Below are 20,901 nucleotides of genomic sequence, written 5' to 3'. Positions count from 1 at the left end.
ATCCTAGCAAAAAGTGAGTGAGTGAGTGAGAGAGAGAGATGGAGGAAGGAAGGGAGGGAGGGAGGGAGGGAGGGAGGGAGAAGAGGGAGGGAGGGGAAGAGAGAGAGGGAGGGAGGGAGAGAGGGAGAGGGAGAGGGAGGAAGAAAGGGAGGAAGGGAGGGAGGGAGGGCGAGAGAGGGAGGGAGGAAGGGGGAGAGAAAGAGAGAGAGGGAGGGAGGGAGGGAAGGAGGGAGGGAGGGAGGGAGGGAGAGAGAGAGAGAGAGAGAGGGGGGGAGGAAGGGAGGGAGGGAGGGAGAGAGAGGGAGGAAGGGAGGGAGGGAGGGAGGAAGGGAGGGAGGGAAGGAGGGAGAGAGAGGGAGGAAGGGAGGGAGGGAGGGAGAGAGAGAGAGAGAGAGAGAGAGGAAGGGAGGGAGGGAGGAAGGGAGGGAGGGAGGGAGAGAGAGAGAGGAAGGGAGGGAGGGAGGGAGGGAGAGAGAGAGAGGGAGGAAGGGAGGGAGGGAGGGAGAGAGAGAGAGGGAGGAAGGGAGGGAGGGAGGGAGGGAGAGAGAGAGAGGGAGGAAGGGAGGGAGGGAGGGAGGGAGGGAGAGAGAGGGAGGAAGGGAGGGAGGAAGGAAGGGAGGGAGGGAGGGAGAGAGAGAGAGAGAGAATAGTGAGAAGGAAAGAGAGAGAGAGAGAGAAACTTCCACTGCTTGCTAAGTTTACTGGTGCTGGTGAGCCTGCAGGGATCTGGCTTCAGGCACCAGGCCCTGGCAGACCAACTCCGTGTTACAAAGATGTCTGCAAACGGGACCTGAAGACTGGCCACATCGGCCCTCACCATGTGGGAATCCCCTGCAGTCAACCAACAGGAGACAACCAGCCAGGTTGTGCACCCACAGCGGGAGAGGAATGACCTCTGGGCGAAGCAGCGAGAGAAGAAACGGCGTGGTGCGTCTGCAGCAGCGCAACCGGACGCCTTCGCCTGCCCCAGCTGCAACAAAACATGTCTCTCCTGTATTGGTCACGTCAGCCCCAGCAGGCGCCGCGACTCCCCAACAGTTTGACATCACACTCCCTCCACCAAATGACACTTTGGCCAAGTCTCCCCCAAGCATGCCGTTTGCAGTTTCTTTCCTACAACCTCCTCCCGTTGAGACCTAGAAGCGACAGCGTATGTCACCCCAAAACAAGAAGCAACCACTTACCCATTTACCCACGGGCAGTGAGGAGCGTTCCCCTGAGATGCCCCCAGCCCTGAGAGGACGCCCAGTTTTCCACCTTAACCCCCCCCCCCAGCCCTGATCCTCTTCGTTCTTGGTACTCACAGCCCCACGGACAAAATCTCTGCCCTGGTGGTCCAGGCGATGCTTGGAGCTCTCCCCACGAGCTCCCACCAGAGTGATGGAGACGCTGCTGTAGGTGCCAGCCAACAGGATGTCTCCGGTGGCCACCTGGACCTTGTAAGCAGCCATTTGGGAAGAGGCGAGACGAGGCTCCGATTGCACGGGGTTTGTGCGGTGCCGGTGCCGAGGCAGGTATGAACAGCCTCGCCTGCTCCTCCTTGAGGGCTGTTGCACCCACAAATACCCCGCCTCCCCTCTCAACCCTCCTCCAGAGCCGTTTAGGCCACAGGCAGCAGCTGCTGCGATGGGAAGGGTGTGGCTCAGATCAGATTCCCCGGGTCTCGGCTGCAAAAGTTCTGCTGTGACCACTTCTGAGCTCGGTGGCGACAATAAGACAGATTTGCTCCCAGAACGAAATGCAGGAAGACCAACGCAGAGACCGCACCGAGTGATTGTGTAACTGTTTCATAACTTTCTGCCTCATTGCGCACTCCCTCACATCCCTGCAAACACACACAAGCAACTTGTTGCATGAAACTTGCTGGCTTAGATGAGCGCAGCAAGAGCAAAATGAATAGTGCAATACATTTTCACATGATTGTCGCTGTTGCTGTAACAGAACTGTAAAGTTGGAAGGTGCCGTCAAATGTCATCTCGTACGACCCCCTACAAACAGCAACCCAAACCTTGTTTCGAAAACTCCAATAGAGGAGAATTTGCCACCTTTCCAGAGAGTCCGCTCCACTATCGAACAGCTCCTACCATCAGAGAAGTTCCTCCTAATGTTTAGTCTGAATCTCTTTTCTTGCAATTTGATATTTGAAGATGGCTATCCTAGGGTTGTCTTTGTCCATGGGGTTTTCTTGGCAGGGATACTGGAGTGGCTTGCCAGTTCCTGCTCCAGGTGGATCATGTTTGGTCAAAACTCTCCACTATGACCTGTCCATCTTGGGTGGCCCTGCATGGCATGGCTCATAGCTTCTCTGAGTTATTCAAGCCCCTTCGCCACGGCAAGGCAGTGATCCGTGAAGTGAGAGCTGGACCATCAAGAAGGCTGATCGCCCAAGAATTGATGCTTTTGAATTCTGGTGCTGGAGGAGACTCTTGAGAGTCCCATGGACTGCAAGAAGATCAAACCTCTCCATTCTGAAGGAAATCAGCCCTGAGTGCTCACTGGAAGGACAGATCCTGAAGCTGAGGCTCCAAGACTTTGGCCACCTCATGAGAAGAGAAGACTCCCTGGAAAAGACCCTGATGTTGGGAAAGATGGAGGGCGCAAGGAGAAGGGGACGACGGAGGACGAGATGGTGGGACAGTGTTCTCGAAGCTACCAGCATGAGTTTGACCAAACTGCGGGAGGCAGTGGAAGACAGGAGTGCCTGGCGTGCTCTGGTCCAGGGGTCACGAAGAGTCGGACACGACTAAATGACTAAACGACAACAACAATAACATTCTAGGGTTGCCATGTTTCAAAAAGTAAAAACCAGGACACGCCTGTTGAGCTTTTTTTAAGAGGAGATTTTATTTAGGAAACCACCCAACCTGTAGAGCTGTTTTCAGGAAGACCTGAAAGTTGTTGAGCTTTTCTTAAGACAAAGCACCCCCAAAACACGATTTTTCGATTGACTTGCCTAAGATCAGGGCATTGCCTTCCGGAAATCCCCCCCCCCGGACATCAATTCTGCCTTTGAAATCCCGATAGTGCGCAGTTTACTGCTTCTGACAACGGAGGGCGAATGTAGCCATTGTGGTTAGTCTTCTTCTTTGGCGATCACTTGTAGCCGAGTAAGATTGTCTTCCATAAACACAGTTTTAACAATGAGTCCGTAAGTGACCGTGGAGGCCAATTCTGGATCCACACGTCCTTCCACAGTGGGGACATTGGTTTCCGGGCAGGAGCTGATCACAGTGTGGATTTGCCAAGCGTGCCTTCCTCTTAGCACGTTCCTCCCTTGCGTCCTGAGTTTGAGGGTCTTCAAAGACATATTTGGTAAAGGCTGTTCTCCAACTGGAGCGCTCGCAGGCAAGTGTTTCCCAATTGTTGGTTTTATACTACATTTTTAAAGGTTTGCCTTGAGACAGTCTTCAAACCTCTTTTGTTGACCACCAGCATTATGCTTTCCATTTTTAACTTTAGAATAGAGTAGTTGCTTTGGAAGACGATAATCAGGCATCCGCACAACATGACCAGTCCAGCGAAGTTGATGTTGAAGAACCATCGCTTCGACACTGGTGATCTTTGCTTCTTCCAGTACACTGGTATTAGTTCTCCTGTCTTCCCAAGTGATGTGTAAAAATTTTCAGAGATGCCGTTGATTGAATCTTTCAAGGAGTTGGAGATGGTGTTTATAAGTGGTCCATGTTCCACAAGCGTATAGTAAGGTTGGTAGTACAATAGCTTTGAAAACGAGCATTTTGGTTTTCCTGCGAATGTCCCGGTCCTCAAACACTCTGCACTTCAATCAGGAAAAAGCCGCACTCGCAAAGCTCAGGTGATGCTGGATTTCGGCATCAATGTTGGCCGTTGTGGAAAGATAACTTGGCCTCAGTACATGTGCTTTCTCAGGCTACTGTACGTTCAGCAAACTGAGTGTACCCCAAGAGTACCTGCTCTGGGTTCATTTGCTAGGAATGGGAGACATTTCTCTCTCTCTATACCCAAATTTTAAGCAATTTGGAAAACACAAAAAAGAGTCATGCAGTCAGAGGGGGGAGCAGTGGCGCCACCTGGTGGCTATGGAGGGTGATGTAGCAGGTGAGTTCCTGCAAAGTTTCTGTAGTTTGAGGGAAAGCTTGTCTGTCAAGGTAGCCTAGACGACTCCTTGGAATACAGGCAACTCCCCATTTTCATCCGTTGGAGGCATGCTGCAAACCTGGAAGTGGCATGAACGAGGGGAAACAGCCCTAAAAGAGCGCAAAAATAGTGCAAAAATAGTATCTAACAATCCCATAAGCCTTTGCAAGTGCAACCTCAGGAGTCTTTGCACCAACCTTTGAGACCAGTGAAGAGTTGGGAGTTTGAGCAAGGAGGTTGGGAAGGAGCAACTGTGGTGGAGTTTGGTGGCTTTCTGGTTATTTGAAAGGTGTTCTCAATATACACAATTTCACTTAAACATGCGGTGCCTCAGATCACAACCCGTGCCTAAGTGGGGAGTTGCCTGTTACCTTGGATCTTGAACGTCTTGGATCCCGAACAAATTGGCTCCAAACGATCAAAACCTGGAAGTGACTGTTCTGCTTTGCGAACAATTTATGGAAGCCAAACATCTGACGGGGCTTCTGATTGGCTGCAGGAAGCTCCTGCAGCCAATCAGAAGCCACGTTTTGGTTTCTGAACGTTTTGGAAGTTGAACGGACTTCTGGAATGGATTTGACTTCCAAGGTACGACTGTACTTGTTTTCCACAAGTGTGGAACCATTCAGACATGAATTCCCATACCTGCTTTCTGAAGGTAAAGGTAAAGGGTAAAGGGACCCTTGACCATTAGGTCCAGCCGCGGACGACTCTGGGGTTGCGGCGCTCATCTCACTTTAATGGCCGAGGGAGCCGGCGTACAGCGTCCGGGTCCTGTGGCCAGCATGACTAAGCCGCTTCTGGCGAACCAGAGCAGTGCACGGAAACACCGTTTAGCTTCCCGCTGGAGCGGTACCTATTTATCTACTTGCACTTTGATGTGCTTTCGAACTGCTAGGTTGGCAGGAGCAGGGACCGAGCAACGGGAGCTCACCCCGTCACGGGGATCCGAACTGCCGACCTTCTGATCGGCAAGTCCTAGGCTCTGTGGTTTAACCCACAGCGCCACCCGTGCCCCTTTTCCGAAGGTGGTGCAGCCCTAATCAGGTCTTTGAGGTCAATTTGTTTTTTCCCTAAGTTGCCTCTGACCATGGACGGATGGATGCACCATCTCTGTAATGACAATCCTAGCCAGGTGTCCTCCATATATTTCAGACTATGGCTCTGTCTGGTGCTGGTGGGAGTTGTATTCCAGTAAACTTGGAGGGGCACCTGGTTGGGAAAGGTTGCTGTGATTCATGTGTGGCCTGGCTCACTCAACCCAACCTAGCTGTTCTGCTGCCTCCCACAGCACGATTTCATCTTAACTACTCCTGCTCCTAATTGTTAATTAGGGCGCTGAGCCCTATTCCCACACATGGCTTGGTTTTGATTCATCCAAAGCTCATGTGACTAGGAGTGCCTCGATTTCTCTGTCAACATAGGGAGTGACAAAGAATGGAAATGGCCTCTGTGAACCCAGGGTATATGTATATCTATATTAACATGGTCTGTGTGTGTGGTTTGGGAGCTGCACGGTCAGGGGAAAAACAATGCTGTCCAGGGTTGTAAAGAATGCGGAGAGAATAATTGGGTGCACTCTTCCCACCTTGGATCAAATCTACGCTTCCAGGTGCCATAAGAAAGCTGCAGAGATGGCGCAGGATAGTGCGCAACCCAGAAATGATCTCTTTCAGCTTCTGCCTTCTGGAAGAAGGTACAGGGTTATAGGAAGGTATAGGGTTATAAGACTAGGACTAGCCGCCTGTGAGACAGTTTTTATCCAAATGTGATTTTGGTTTTAAACGCAGTGTAAGGTAGTCTCTGTGGGAGTATATTGTATTTAATTATGCGGTATCAGAGTTTTTAGGTGGTTAACCAGGCTGGGATAGCAGGCTTGTTGGCTTTTGAATGTCTGATGTAGATTTTTTCAATTTCTTTGTTCTGTATGAGACAATGACAATAAAGATTATCGTATCGTAAGATGCAAATCCTTCACTTACAGGTTAATGGTTAATTATTATATTGATTTTTTCTAAAGAAGAGGAAACAATGACAAGCTTCTCTTAAATTGCATGGGGCTGTTTGGCTTTAAATCTGGAATGTGTCCTGGACTCTATACAACTGGGCCCTGAAATCACGACGCAATCTTGCCCCGATCTGAAAGGATGCACCTCATTTTCATTTGGGTTCAGTATGCAGGGAACTGTGTTCGTACATTATTTTATTTATTGAGTCACATATCATAGAATCGTAGATCAGAGTTGGAAGGGACCCTGCGGATCATCTAGACCAACCCCCTGCACATGCAGGAATATGCAGCTGTCCCTTATGGGGATCGAACCTGCGACCTTGGCGTTATCAGCACCACGCTCTAACCAACTGGGCTATTTGAAGAGCCTGTGAAAGTTAAAATTGAGGCCAACCAATTGTACGTTAAGAACATAAGAGCCTTGTGGGATCAGGCTGATGCCACCATTTGGTCCAGCATCCTGTTATCGCAGGGGCCACCCAGAGGCCTCGGGAAAACCCGCAAGCAGGATTCGACATAGCTGTCAACTGTCCCTTATTTGGCAGGAAAGTCCTTTATCCCAGTGCTGTGTCCCGCTGCTGTCCCTTATTGATGATGTCCCTTAAATTTCCTGGGTTTCAAAGGAAGCAGCTCATCTCCCTCCTTCCCTGCTGGCCAGGGAGGAGGGAGGCTCCAGCTGTGTTGCTTGGCTGCGTTGCTCACCCAATAAGGAGTCTAAGAACGACTGGGGGGTGGAGCTTGCGTGCCTTGTGCCAATCAAATCGGCCGCGTTGCTTGGGGACTCGCCTTTGCTCAGCGCTTCCCAGCGGAGAGGGGACGGTGGTTTTCCTTGCTGCATCCCCTTTGCCGGGTTGCTGCACTGTGGGAACCACCGCTTGAGGCTTTGTTTGGCTGCTGGCTGGGCTTTCTGCCTTTGGCTCGGAGGGGCTCAGAAGCTGAACATACCTGTGCCCTGAAAATCCCTTATTTTGGCTGCTGATTCCTTATTTTCGAGGCTGCTGGTCCCTTATTTTCAAATCTGTAAGTTGACAGCTATGGGATTCGAGCACAATAAAGTCACTTCTGACCTAGAAAGGAGGTGGTGTTGCGGGCTTCGCGCCCCCACCATGTGTGTGGGGGCTGGCTCTCAGCCTCCGCGCGATTGAGTGAATCCTCGGCCGTGTCATCTCTTGGCCAGCCAATCGGCTGGCCTAGGGGGTGTGGCCTGCGCTATTTAATGCAGGCGCAGCTGGGATCTCCCTCTTTTGCCACTCAGCTGCTCCGGTTCTACTGGGGGGAGGCGGGAGCTCACCACGTAATACTCTCCCCTCCTGTGGTTTCCTGCAACTGGTATTCAGAAGAGTTACTGTGGAAGCAGAGCAGAGCCATTGTGGCCAGTTGCCAGCCGCCTGAAAATCTGAGAGGAAAGTGAGTGTGCTGCTCTGGTGCATAGCTGCCAACTTGCAGATTTGAAAAGAAGGGACCCGTAGCCTCGAAAATAAGGGATCAGCAGCCAAAATAAGGGATTTCACTATTGTAAAGAGTTACATACATTGGTAGGATTGACAGATGCTGTCAATCCAGAATGAGGCAGTTGCGGCGCTGCGGCAGCCGCTGAAGCACTGCCCTTCTGCGTCCCTCCCCCTCCCTCAGGCTGCCTCCTCAGCTGCCACCACCGCTGCCGCCTCCAGGCTCGCGGGCGGCGTGGGCAAGTCTCTCTCCCTCCCCCCCCTTGGGCGGGGAAGGGCTGATGGAACTCCTCGCGCCAGGATGATGGCGCCAGCGCTCTCTGTCTCTCGCGGCGGAGGACCCCGAGCCGCTGCTTCCCTCCCGAGCAACATAGATGTCACTTGGCAACATAGATGTCAACTTGGCAACACTTGGCAACATAGATGTCAACTTACAAATTTGAAAATAAGGGACCAGCAGCCTCAAAAATAAGGGACCAGCAGCCAAAATAAGGGATTTTCAGAGCACAGGTACGTTCAACTTCTGAGCCCCTCCGAGCCAAAGGCAGAAAGCCCAGCCAGCAGCCAAACAAAGCCTCAAGCGGTGGTTACCCCAGCGCAGCAACCCAGCAAAAGGGATGCAGCAAGGAAAACCACCGTCGCCTCTCCGCTGGGAAGCGCTGAGCAAAGGCGAGTCCCCAGGCAATGCGGCTGATTTGATCGGCACAAGGCTTGCAAGCTCCACCCCCCAGTTGTTCTTAGACTCCTTATTGGCTAAGCAACGTAGCCGAGCAACGCAGCTGGATCCTCCCTCCTCCCTGGCCGGCAGGGAGGGAGGGAGATGAGCTGCTTCCTTTGAAACCCGGGAAATTTAAGGGACATCATCAATAAGGGACAGCAGCGGGACACGGTGCTGGGATAAGGGAGTTTCCCGACAAATAAGGGACGGTTGACAGCTATGCTCTGGTGGACTGTCTTACAACAGGGGTTGGCAACCTAAGGCCCCTGGGCCACGAGCAGCCCATGTGGGTCGCTTAGTTGGCCCATGGACCCCTGCCGCACTGGAAGGAGCACCGGAAATGTTTGCACATGCGCCCGCGCACTCCGGCCCACTACGGCATCTGCGGGACCGTGAATAGGCCCAAGCCACAAAAACTTTGCCGACCCCTGGTCTACAATGACTTCCCATTGATGGGCCTTCTTCCTACAGTCGTTTAAGCATTCACAGCCAGGACAACTATCCCCAACTCATGGCAGAATCGGCTCAGCTCAGTTCGTCATTTAACAGCTTTCTTGGAGGACTTCTGGGGTAAAGCTCATCTTCTGTCTGAAAGTTCCCTCCTAAGTTATGATGCTGGAACAGACATGAATGTGCCTTTTTGTATTGTCTCCACCAAGAATTGTAGTTCCCGGCCTCAGGCACAGGACAAAGCACCTTGAACATTTTAATTGCCCCTCCTCCCCAAACTGTCGGGACGCGGGTGGCGCTGTGGGTTAAACCACAGAGCCTAGGACTTGCCGATCAGAAGGTCGGCGGTTCAAATCTCCGCGACGGGGTGAGCTCCTGTTGCTCGGTCCCGGCTCCTGCCAACCTAGCAGTTCAAAACCACGTCAAAGTGCAAGTAGATAAATAGGTACCGCTCCGGCGTGAAGGTAAACGGCGTTTCCATGCGCTGCTCTGGTTCACCAGAAGCGGCTTAGTCATGTTGGCCACATGACCCGGAAGCTGTATGCCGGCTCCCTCGGCCAATAAAGCGAGATGAGCGCCGCAACCCCAGAGTCGGCCACGACTGGACCTAATGGTCAGGGGTCCCTTTACCTTTACCCTACCTCCCCAAACTAACGTACCTTGGAATAGGTAAAGAGGGTTTTCTAGACATGAACAGGGAGCAGTAGGCACATTGGTAGCAAGCAGTCGATTGAATAGAAAGGACACTCTACGATCACTTGCAAGCAATCCTATAAATGTAAAGATTGTAAGTGCCATAAGATTTCTGGGGTGTGGATGCAGCCTTAGTTCACAGAATCGACAACGAAAATTACAGTTAAAAAAAAGTCTGAAGGTGCCTTTCAGTTTATGTAACTTCACATTAGCCAGAGAGGAGTTCGGTGGGAGGAAAAATCTTAAACACTGACGAACATCTACATGCTTAGTGCACTACATACAGAAGACAGGGGATCTTGTCGTGTCTTGTTTTACATTCTGAGCCGGAGAAGAACTTTTGAGAGGAATCAACTCGTCATATAGCTTAGCGTTGTTACAAGACGGACCGACTTTGTAACGCAGGTCAGGCTGACATTGCTAACCACGCCCGAGACCTAAATCGAGATGCTGTTCTCAATCTGAGGCGGGTTCAAGTAGTTGTAGGGGAGGGGTAACGACTTGTTCCTCTCGTTGATTTCCTCAGAAATCTTAGCCAGGTCGTTCTGGAAGTCCACAATGAGCCGCTTTGGCTCGTCCTCAGTGAAATGTTCATCGGGATAGTGGCCCAAAGGTCTCTGGAAAAGATTCGGGAGAAATCAGTGATGAAGACTGTGCTTCAAACTCCCATTTAAGTTGCAGTGAACTTCTCACATTCGCAATCCTAAAGCACAAATGTAAAACTCCTTGGACACCCCCACATTTGGAAATATTCAAAACAAAGTCAAGTTATTGTCCCTGTCTGGTTTTTTAATGGGACTGCTAGGCCAAATGGAGACTGCTGTAATGCAGGGATGTTGAACTGCATGTTCACCAGATGTTGCTTGACGACAACTCCCATCATCCATGATCACTGGCTATGCTGGTTGGGAGCTGATGGGAATTGGAGTTTAACAACATCTGGAGGGCCACAGGTTTCATTCCTGTACTTAAATGCAGTCCCCCAATGTAAGCTAATAAGAAATATATAGATTTGTGTCATTGAGTTAATGATTTGAGTGTTTTATGACTTCGTAAGATCTGAAAGTTATCAATCCTATGATTCAAATTCGTAAGGGACCTTAATTTAAAGCAATCATCAGACATACTGTTGACACCCTTATTCTCCCCACAATAATTCATTTTAATTAACAATTGTATAATGATTGTGGGGAAAATAAGAGTTTCGATAGTATTGCCTGATATTATTCTTCACGGAGTTTTGAAACAGGCATTTTAAGGTTTGTGGTTCTCATCCATTTTTTCTCTTGTGTACCTTTTCTTTGTGGAATTTATTAGAATCCAAAGAAGAAATTGTTTTTTAGACTAATAATTTTGCAAAAATTCCATTTTGAGGCTGAAATTCGAGAGTTTAGATATAAACATGGAGCGCTAAGGGCAGATCCACAACATATACCTTGGAAGTCAAACAGCTTAGTTCTCGAACATTTTGGCTCCCGAACGTCGCAAACCCGGAAGTGAGTGTTCCGGTTTGTGAAGTATTTTTGGAAGCCAAACGTCCAATGGGGCTTCCATGGCTTCCAATTGGCTGCAGGAGCTTCCTGCAGCCAATCAGAAGCTGCGCTTTGGTTTCCGAACGTTTTGGAAGTCAAACGGACTTCCGGAACGGATTCCATTTGACTTCCAAGGTATGTATGTATTCAGAACACATTTGACCAACATTTAAAGACATGACTTCCCTCAAAGAATCTTGGGAAATGGAGCTTTCCCCTCACAGAGCTACAATTCCCAGCACCCTTAACAAACTACAATTTTTTGTATCATCTGAGGGAAGTCGTGCTTTAAAGGTGCATCAAATATGCTCTCAATGTAAGGTGTGGATCTGGCCCTAAGTTTTTTTATTATTATTATTATTTAGTTTTTATTATTCACGAAAAAAGAAACAAAAACAAAAACCAACAAGTACATAATTTTACAATTACAAATTTCCCTTCACCTCAACTTGACATCCTTAAAACAATAATATCTATTTTACATTGTGTCTTTATACTAATCATTATCTATTCATTGTTAGTTTTATTTTAGATTGATTCATCTTTACATACTTAAACTAGGCATACCAACACATTAACTTTGGACCAGTGTTTTTTTTCAAAACATTGCCATTCCTTCCTCAAACTCTGGTTAGACCGATTTCTTACGCCTGCCGTTAATTTGGCCAATCCTATAAAATCACTTAATTTGTTTATCCAGTCCTCCTTTGTGGGGACAGCCCACAAGATAAGAAAAGGTTATTTTTATACACCACGGCCGCAGCTAGAATATTGCTGGCAAGGAACTGTAAAGGAGATCCGGCCCTAAGTTTCTTGACACAGAAAATCTGGTACCTAACCGAGTCCTTCCTTCACTCCAAATCCTTACCGTGTCTCCTGCCTCGTTGCTTAGCAACCACAGGGAGCAGAGGGCGATGCAGGTGGTGTTGACCTTAGGGAGGGTCTCCAGGACGGTCTCCAAGGTCTCTGTGCCCTTCATGTTGGGTGGGGGTCGTCTCATGGAGGGCGGGCTGTTGGGGATCCATGCGCCATAGTCATACTGTGGGCAAGCAAAGGCCCAGTTAAATTAGTTAAATGTTCCCGTTTCCCAGGGACAGGCCCCGGATTTGCGAATAAGTCCCCGGACAAATTCCATCCCCGGAATGTCCCTGGATTTCATCTACTTCTGACAAGACAGAAGTACTGTTTTTGGGGGAGAGGGGCTGGGCGGGTGTGGGGGACTCCCTGGTCCTGAATGGGGCAACTGTGCCCCTGAAGGACCAGGTGTGCAGCCTGGGAGTCATGTTGGACTCACCGCTGTCCATGGAGGCGCAGGTCAATTCTGTGCCCAGGGCAGCTGTCTACCAACTCCATCTGGTACACAGGCTGAGACCCTATCTGCCCGCGCACTGTCTCACCAGAGTGGTACATGCTCTGGTTATCTCCCGCTTGGACTACTGCAACGCGCTCTATGTGGGGCTACCTTTGAAGGTGACCCGGAAACTGCAATTAATCCAGAATGCGGCAGCTAGACTGGTGACTGGGGGCGGCCGCCGATACCACATAACACCAGTCCTGAGAATTCTGCATTGGCTCCCAGTACGTTTCCGAGCACAATTCAAAGTGTTGGTGCTGACCTTGAAAGCCCTAAACGGCCTCAGCCCAGTATACCTGAAGGAACGTCTCCATCCCCATCGTTCTGCCCGGACACTGAGGTCCAGCGCTGAGGGCCTTCTGGCGGTTCCCTCATTGCGAGAAGCAAAGCTACAGGGAACCAGGCAGAGGGCCTTCTTGGTGGTGGTGCCCGCCCTGTGGAACGCCCTCCCATCAGATGTCAAAGCGATAAACAACTACCTGACATTCAGAAGACATCTTAAGGCAGCCCTGTTCAGGGAAGTTTTAATGTGTGACATTTTTGTGTATTTTTGGTCTCTGTGGAAGCCGCCCAGAGTAGCTGGTGAAACCCAGCCAGATGGGCGGGGTACAAATAATAAATTATTATTATTATTATTATTACTAATGTCCCTGGGAAACGCAGCAGCGGCAGTCTCAGCAGCCTGGAGCGCTTGGCTCTGGCTGGCTCCGGGAGCTGTTCGGGAGTCCCCATATGATGGTGGTGCAGGGGCTCTCAGATGCAGCTTTCGATGGGGGGTGAAATCCCCAAAAAGGATGTTACCTTTTTTCTGTATGCCACAACAGCTGCGAGAATATTACTAGCGAAGAATTGGAAGAAACAAGATTTACCAACTATTGAAGAATGGCAGATGAAGATGATGGACTATATGGAACTTGCCGAACTGACTGGGAGTCTCCAAGACCAGAGAGAAGAGACGGTGGAAGAAGATTGGGAGAAGTTTAAATAATATTTGAAAAAAAATGTTAATATTTAAATCTTAGAAAAGCTCTGGAAGTGGATATAGGCTGTAGGGTTAGAAGTAGAAGATAATGTATTTTTAAAGCAGTATTATTTGTAAGTGATAAAATGTGAAGATATTTATGGTAAAAGTAAGTGTGATGAAAAAAAAAGGCTAGAAATTGTGATATATGTAAACTGCAAAAGATGAGGTAAAATGAAAATCAGAAAGGGGGGACTTGGGGAAGCTCACCTAACAATGTTTAGAAAAAAATAAGAATAAGACAAGAATTTGTTTGTATTGTTTGTTTTTCTGTTTGTGTTGTTTGGTGGTGTTATAAAACGAATTAAAAAAAAAAATTTGGAGGGGGGAAGATGCAGCTTTCGATCTGCCTCCACCTTCCCTGACTCCATCAACTAAGCTGTGAAGGGAGGCTTCATACTGCCTATCAGAGCTTGCGTGCAAGCAGGAGGGGGCAGGGATCTCTCAGTTAGGCAAGAGGAAGACTCCCTTCCCAGCTGAGGGATAATGTTATAAGAATTCTAAGGTCTTAAATATATAAAATAAATGTACGAGGCTAACACATACATAAGTATGTAAACCACGTGTCTGAAATGGTATCCTGAAGCCAAGAAGGCTGATCGCCGAAGAATGGATGCTTTTGAATTCTGGTGCTGGAGGAGACTCTTGAGAGTCCCATGGACTGCAGGAAGATCAAACCTCTCCATTCTGAGGAAATCAGCCCTGAGTGCTCACTGGAAGGACAGATCCTGAAGCTGAGGCTCCAAGACTTTGGCCACCTCGTGAGAAGAGAAGACTCCCTGGAAAAGACCCTGGTGTTGGGAAAGATGGAGGGCACAAGGAGAAGGGGACGACGGAGGACGAGATGGTGGGACAGTGTTCTCAAAGCGACCAGCATGAGTTTGACCAAACTGCAGGAGGCAGTGGAAGACAGGAGTGCCTGGCGTGCTCCGGTCTGTGGGGTCACGAAGAGTCAGACACGACTAAACGACTAAACAACAACAAAATTGACCTCAAATATTTCCTTGCAAGGAGGAAGGAAATGGGAAAAGCTTTCCACTTGTTTTTGGACTGTAGGGGCTTGCATGTCCCTTTTCAAATGCAGCCTGGCAAGTATCTGTTAAGCTGAGCACACTATCAATATGCGTAGGTGTTATGTACTAAGCTTGGATCCTAGAACAATAGGCAAGTAGGATCCTAGAATGCAACAATTGATTGGCTTGCAGGAAAAGACCAATCAGGCTCTCCAGGAGGGAAGCAGAATCAGCCAATCAGATGGGACTCATTGTATGAATAATGTATATAAAAGCCTGAGGTTTGGGGGGTAATTCAATCACTGTTTACAAGCTGCAAGAAAGAGCATGAAATCACTACAGGACTCCGAGTATATTTCAGTAAGAGATTCCGGAACTAAGTATTTACCATCTCAAAGGAATGGCCAGGCTACCCAGAAAAGGCAATCAGATAAGGCATGATCAGGTATCCTGGCAGACAGGAGAGAAGCAACACACTCCAATTTCTGCTGCAGAACACCTCTTTCTGTGATGTATGTATGATGTTTTTTGGGGTGGTCTTGTGCTACAGGGTGGGCAATTTCAAAAGTCTATATAAGGGCTTGCACACCAGTGTTCTGGGTTCCTCTCCTCCCTCTCTGCGTGGGGTCCGTGGGGACCCTGTTGCAACAATTCCTTGAATGAAGATCAGGCTTACTAGCTGCTTTGCTTCTCAATATTCTCTGGTTGGCCTCTGTTATTTTCTCCTACCGAAAGAGAACCTACATAAGGACTCTCTATGGCCTCTTGGGTACCCCATAGAGTACCCAAGGAGCAGTTTCTTCTTATAACAAATTATAATACGTATTTCGAGAGACAAAAGGAATCTTGTTCATTTTCCCAAGAAGAGGCCAAATCTATGCTTTGCTGCTCAAGAGGGGAGTCAGTTGCATGGATGAGGAAGGTACCGTATTTTTCGCTCTATAAGACGCACTTTTTCCCTCCTAAAAAGTAAGGGGAAATGTGTGTGTGTCTTATGGAGCGAATGTAGGCTATGTAGCTATCGCTGAAGCCAGCACAGCAAGAGAGAGAGTTGCGCAGCGCCTCTTGTTGTGATGCCTTAGCTTGATCCTCCCTCCTCCTTCCTCTTCAACATTTGATTCAGAATATTTTTTTTCTTGTTTTCCTCCTCTAAAAACTAGGTGCGTCTTATGGTCGAGTGCATCTTGTAGAGCGAAAAATACGGTAAGTGTGGCCTCTCACCTGGCCAGAGTTGACAGCAGCGTGTTGAGCTGAGCAGGTGAAGATCACCATTGTCAAGAACTTGGTCAGTTCCTCCATGGTCTCCAGGGACGAGGGGGCACCGGAGGTTTTCCTGTTCTTGAAGGCTTCCTTGAAGATCTCTTGGATCCAGGCCTGGAGTTCCGGGTCGCACTGGACGCGGTCGTCACTCTTGTAGTAGAACCGGACGAGGCTGGCCACGAACCTGGGACATGAAGAAAGAAGAAGAAGAAGAGTTTGGATTTGATATCCCGCTTTATCACTACCCGAAGGAGTCTCAAAGCGGCTAACATTCTCCTTTCCCTTCCTCCCCCACAACAAACACTCTGTGAGGTGAGTGGGGCTGAGAGACTTCAAAGAAGTGTGACTAGCCCAAGGTCACCCAGCAGCTGCATATGAAGGAGCGGAGACGCGAACCCGGTTCCCCAGATTACGAGTGCACCGCTCTTAACCACTACACCACACTGGCTCCAAAGTGCATACTGGGAGGCCTTGCCAGGCATTGATCCAAGATGGCAGCTGCCCCACCCCCCAACCAGGTTCCCTCTAGATCAGCAGTTCTCAACCTGTGGGTCCCCAGATGTTGTTGGACTACAACTCCCATCATCCCTGAGCCCTGGCCTTGCTAGCTAGGGGTGATGGGAGTTGTAGTTCAACAACACATGGGGACCCACAGGTTGAGAAAGGCTGCTCTAGGTGTTTACAGCTCCCATCAGGCAGGCCAGGCGGCGTCACCTCTCTATGGCGGCCCATATCTTCAGCCCATCGTCCCGGTAGTGGTAGTTTGCGACGGAGGCGACCCCGCGGGCCTCAATGTCGTCGGGGAGGCAGAGGGAGGCGTAAGCCATGCTGTGGGTTCCTTTCCCCACAATGGGGACGATTCCTTTGTAGCCTGCTGAGGTAGCCTGGGGGTGGGGAAAACAGTCAGACGTGAGTATTTGAAGGGTGGGACAGGACAGGGAGAAAAGGCGTTATTATCTTCAAGCTCCCTGCATTGCGAGAAAACCAGGTCATTACAGTCATATCTCATGTTATGGTTGCTTCATGTTACGTTCTTTCAGGTTATGTCCTGCGGCGACCCGGGAGTACCGGAAAGGGTTACTTCCGGTTTTCGCTGCTCGAGCATGCGCAGAAGCACAAAATGACATCACGCGCATGCACAGAAGCAGTGAATTGCAACCTGCGTGCACGCAGATGCGCCGCTGCGGATTGCGCTCTTTTCATGTTGTGAACGGGCCTCCGGAATGGATCCCGTTCGCAACCAGAGGTACCACTGTATATTTCGTTCCATTTCCAAATTGTGTGCTGCTTTTCTAAATGACTATACTGAAGGAGAAGGGTTGTCGGGTTCAGGGCAGGTGAAATAAGTTCCACAGCAAAATAAATTTGCAAGCAAGCCTTTCTCATTCTAAAGATAAAACGTGGAATGTTTTATCTATATCAGTATTCTGAATTATGGACACCGACGGATTTAGATGGGAGGCTGGGGTGAGAAGAAGAAGAAGAAGAAGAAGAAGAAGAAGAAGAAGAAGAAGAAGAGTTTGGATTTGATATCCCGCCTTTCACTCCCCTTCAGGAGTCTCAAAGCGGCTAACATTCTCCTTTCCCTTCCTCCCCCACAACAAACACTCTGTGAGGTGAGTGGGGCTGAGAGACTTCAGAGAAGTGTGACTGGCCCAAGGTCACCCAGCAGCTGCATGGGGAGGAGCGGAGACGCGAACCCGGTTCCCCAGATTACAAGTCCACTGCTCTTAACCACTACATCACACTGGCTCTCTAAGGGGATGTGGGGACCAGACACTAAAAAGTGGAAATTAGCACACTGATTTTGGGTTGTTTGTTTCACTTTTCCTCTCCTTTCAGATCCAAGGATAGTGATGAGAGGGTGAGGCAAATTTTTATATTATATGTTGTTGTTGCTACAAAGTTCTTTTTTTTTTATTAAATATTTATTGGTATTTTATAACAATAAAAAAAACAGAAAAATAAACAAAATAAAAACCACACAAAAATACATAAAATTCAAAACTTAACAGAAAAAAGAGGGGAAAAAAACACATAAAGTTTCAAATACTTATTTTCCTTAACCTTATTTCTCAGACCTCCTCACACCTCCCCTTCTTGTATTCTAATTTAAATTGTCAATTCAGCAAGTCCTTAACTTATTTATTCACCTTAGCTTGAACATTTGTTCTAACATACTATTATTTTACTTTACTTCTTTTTTTCCATTTCCTCAATTTATTTTTAACAGCCTTATTTTCAATTAATTTAAAAAAAACAACCAATTTTGCCTTATCAAAATTACACATCAATACTTATACCTCATTAATTATTCTTAAACCTTTTTCCTAAAGTCGACCAAAATTTCCCTTCCACGATTTGCCCAATTTCCATACCACTAACAAAATATAAAAAAAAGACAAAGCAAATTATACTTATGTACCCTTTGGATTCCCAACCTCCACCCACCCTTTTCCCGGTTCCAGTCCCCAACCAATATCCATCAGTCTTTATGTTATTTATTTAGCCTGGAGATCTCACGTCCGAGGCCCTTATATCTCTCTCAGTTCCGTTCTGCCGGTCTCTTTGATAGTCCTTGATGTTAAACCCCAAGTCTCGGAGAGGCTCCGGCCCAACAGGATCCATGTTGCTTCCAGCCAGTCCTCCATACTTAAAAGCAAAGCCTATGGGGTACTCCAACTCTTGTTTCAAATTTCTTTCAAATCCAGATGTCCCCAAAGCTCCAACTTTCACCTTCAACAAATTTGTAATCCTCAGGTCTTCAGATCTCCTCCAAAGGGGATCTCTCCATTTTCCAGACTCCCATTCAGACCAGGCTTTCCGCATCCAATTTTTATTGTCCTTTTTTATCATCATGTCAGGCCTCATATTGCAACTCTCCTTTGACTCCTGCAAACCTCCAGCTCCTCCTTCATTTTCTTCAAAAACAACATATTGCTCCATCGTATCTACACTTTCAGTTTCATTTATTTGTTCAGTTAAATGGGCTTCCTGTTTCAAGTCCTTATCAGGCTCAAAACTGTTGTTTACTGTCCAGTGTAGTAGTGAAACCTCTGTAGACAAAGCATTGTATTCATCTTGTAAGTTTCCCAAGAGAACAAGTGCTCTGTCCAATTCTGCTTGAATTTTACATGCTCCAGCCATTTTTATGATGTAGTGTCCCTATTACCCCTCTAGGGGGATTTTAGTTCCTTAATATTCCTTTCAGCTCAAAACCAAAAGTCCAGTTATTTTGTATCAGCCCTCCTTATTTTCAACAAGTTATACCGAGTAAACCAGCAAAAACAGCAGAAACAATGTTCTCTTTTTCCAGCTGACAACTAGCTGACTGACAGCTCACTTGACAGCTGTCAAACTCTTCAATGCAACAGGCTTTCTCATAGGACGTTCCCGGGTCTAGGGGGGGTGAAATTTCAGCTCCCAAAATTCTTTTTATCCTCCAGTAAATCTTCTTATAATGTCAAAACCGTGAAGTCAAGATCTTTTATTAAAAAACAAGAAACAGATTCTCTCGACCTTAGCTGCCCGTTCCTTTGCTTTAAATTGTTTACAAAGAGGGGGGGTGGACTTCCTTTTTAGCCCCTTCCCGCTCGTTCCAGATCCAAAATAAAATTTTTTTTAAGGTTCCAATCTCCGTATTACTCACGGGTTGATGTTTTAGAGTCCAATCGATCTTAGAAGAAGTTGGCGCTCTCTGTCAATGGCTTGCGGCTTCACTCCGTAGACGAGGGAGTACTCTCAGCACCACGCCTCACCCTGCCTCCGTTCCGAAGCCTTTAAAAAGGCTCCGTCGCGGATTGGGGGGGCGCGAATGGTGCCCGCCGAGTCTCTGTGTTCACAGGCATCCGCGCCTGTGATTTTAAGGGTCTCCGCTTCGCCGCAGCGGGCAGACCCAGACGCTACGGAGCCGATTCCCTCCGGAGCTCGGAGGGAATCCGCCATTAAACAATGGCGCCAACCCGGAAGTCTCGTTGCTACAAAGTTCTTAGCCGTGGACGATGCTGGATTCTGGTGTGACACATTTAGGTGCGTGAGATTTAAGATTCCATGTTCAAAAATGTCCAAGTTGAAGAACAACTTGAGATACATTTCTGAATTTGACCCTTCGGGCGCAGATTTCAAAGAAAACCTGCCGAACTGCAGACAGCATTTTCTGCATGGACATCTCTCCCATCGCTTGCTTATTTGTGCAATTGGGGGGTGGGGCAGCTAATCTGGCTGTGGTGCCAAAAGCTAAAGCAGAAGGATGCACATTCTCATTTGGGTCTCAAAATCCATCTCTGAGAGCAGGCAGGAGGATGCACCACAGGGTCAAAGGAGAGGGTGGGGTGGGGGCGGTATGCCCTGGCTGTCATCACTGGGGGGGGGGAGGTTTACATTCGGCACGCCACCCACCCACGACTCCCAAGCCTACCCCAAGCCGTCGTGGGAAGGGGCAGAGTTGCGCTGCCTTGCCGGCGGCCTTGCCTCCCCCTCCCCCTTCATTTTGAGAGCTTGGGGGAGGCTTGGGAGTCGCAGGCGGGTGGCGCGCCATTGCCCCCCGCTCCCAGGCTGCTTCCTGGGGGGGAAGCCTCCCCCGAGCTGCCAAAAGGAAGAGGGAAGGGAGTGTTAGTTTCTGTTTGCCACTGTGCAGTGCTTTGGAGTCACAAGACTCTGTTTACATTCCAGAGACATTCCAGGCTGTTGGAAGTCGCACGGAAGACAGGAGACGGTTTCCTGTTCCTTTGTTGTTCAGTTGCTCTCTGCTCCACAGAGAGAGGATGATTTCTTTTCTGTCTGCGTAGCTTAGAAAACAAAGCATAGCGATGTAGCCATAAATCTCATCACTTCCGCGTGCTCTTTTGATTCTCTGCATAATGGGAACGTGCTTGGAGGCCTCATCAAAGGCTCAGGTCGTTAATCACGTCGGAGGCGATTCCGGAAGATGAGCTTTATCAGCTCGGCAGAAAGAATGGAGATTCCGACAGGGAGGAAGGCTGTTGGCAAAGCAGCGTGGCTCCCTCTTTCCTCCCCCAGGAAGCAACCCGCCATGGGCATCTCACCTCCTGGGATGCTCGTCATGGTGCCCCCCTGGGACGCTAGCCCCGCCCCCATGGCTCCGCCCCCAGATGCACAGCAGCTAAGCTCCGCCTTTGATGCACCAGACAGACAAGCAAACTTAAAAGGGGGAAAGGGGCCTTCTCTCTCTCTCTTACCAGGTCCATCATCCCGCCTTCCATGATGAGTCTGACCCTGGCCAAAGCGTTGATCTGGAGGGTGTATCGGAAGTGTGGGATCAGGAG

General features: G+C 48.8%; 2 protein-coding genes across 3 annotated transcripts in view; both read right to left on the bottom strand.

Annotated features, from left to right (window-relative positions):
- The window catches only part of LOC128400136 (hydroperoxide isomerase ALOXE3-like), a 34,998-nt gene extending 33,311 nt beyond the window's left edge, over positions 1–1,687 (bottom strand). Inside the window, exon 1 of the mRNA XM_053362171.1 lies at positions 1,305–1,687. Within this exon, the coding sequence (XP_053218146.1) occupies positions 1,305–1,451 (147 nt within the window). The 5' untranslated portion in view covers positions 1,452–1,687. The remainder of the gene's footprint in view (positions 1–1,304) is intronic.
- Positions 1,688–9,599: 7,912 nt separating this feature from the next.
- LOC128400134 (polyunsaturated fatty acid lipoxygenase ALOX15B-like) overlaps positions 9,600–20,901 on the bottom strand; it is a 43,307-nt gene continuing 32,005 nt past the window's right edge. For both annotated transcript variants that reach the window (XM_053362169.1, XM_053362168.1), the window contains 5 exons: positions 20,815–20,901; positions 16,331–16,500; positions 15,578–15,800; positions 11,837–12,007; positions 9,600–10,053 (listed from right to left, as the gene is read on the bottom strand). In XM_053362169.1, the coding sequence (XP_053218144.1) occupies positions 9,874–10,053; positions 11,837–12,007; positions 15,578–15,800; positions 16,331–16,500; positions 20,815–20,901 (831 nt within the window). In that variant the 3' untranslated portion in view covers positions 9,600–9,873. The remainder of the gene's footprint in view (positions 10,054–11,836; positions 12,008–15,577; positions 15,801–16,330; positions 16,501–20,814) is intronic.

The sequence above is a fragment of the Podarcis raffonei genome, chromosome 13 (assembly GCF_027172205.1).
Source record: "Podarcis raffonei isolate rPodRaf1 chromosome 13, rPodRaf1.pri, whole genome shotgun sequence".
Lineage (NCBI taxonomy): Eukaryota > Metazoa > Chordata > Lepidosauria > Squamata > Lacertidae > Podarcis > Podarcis raffonei.
This window is presented reverse-complemented; position numbering and strand designations above follow the sequence as displayed.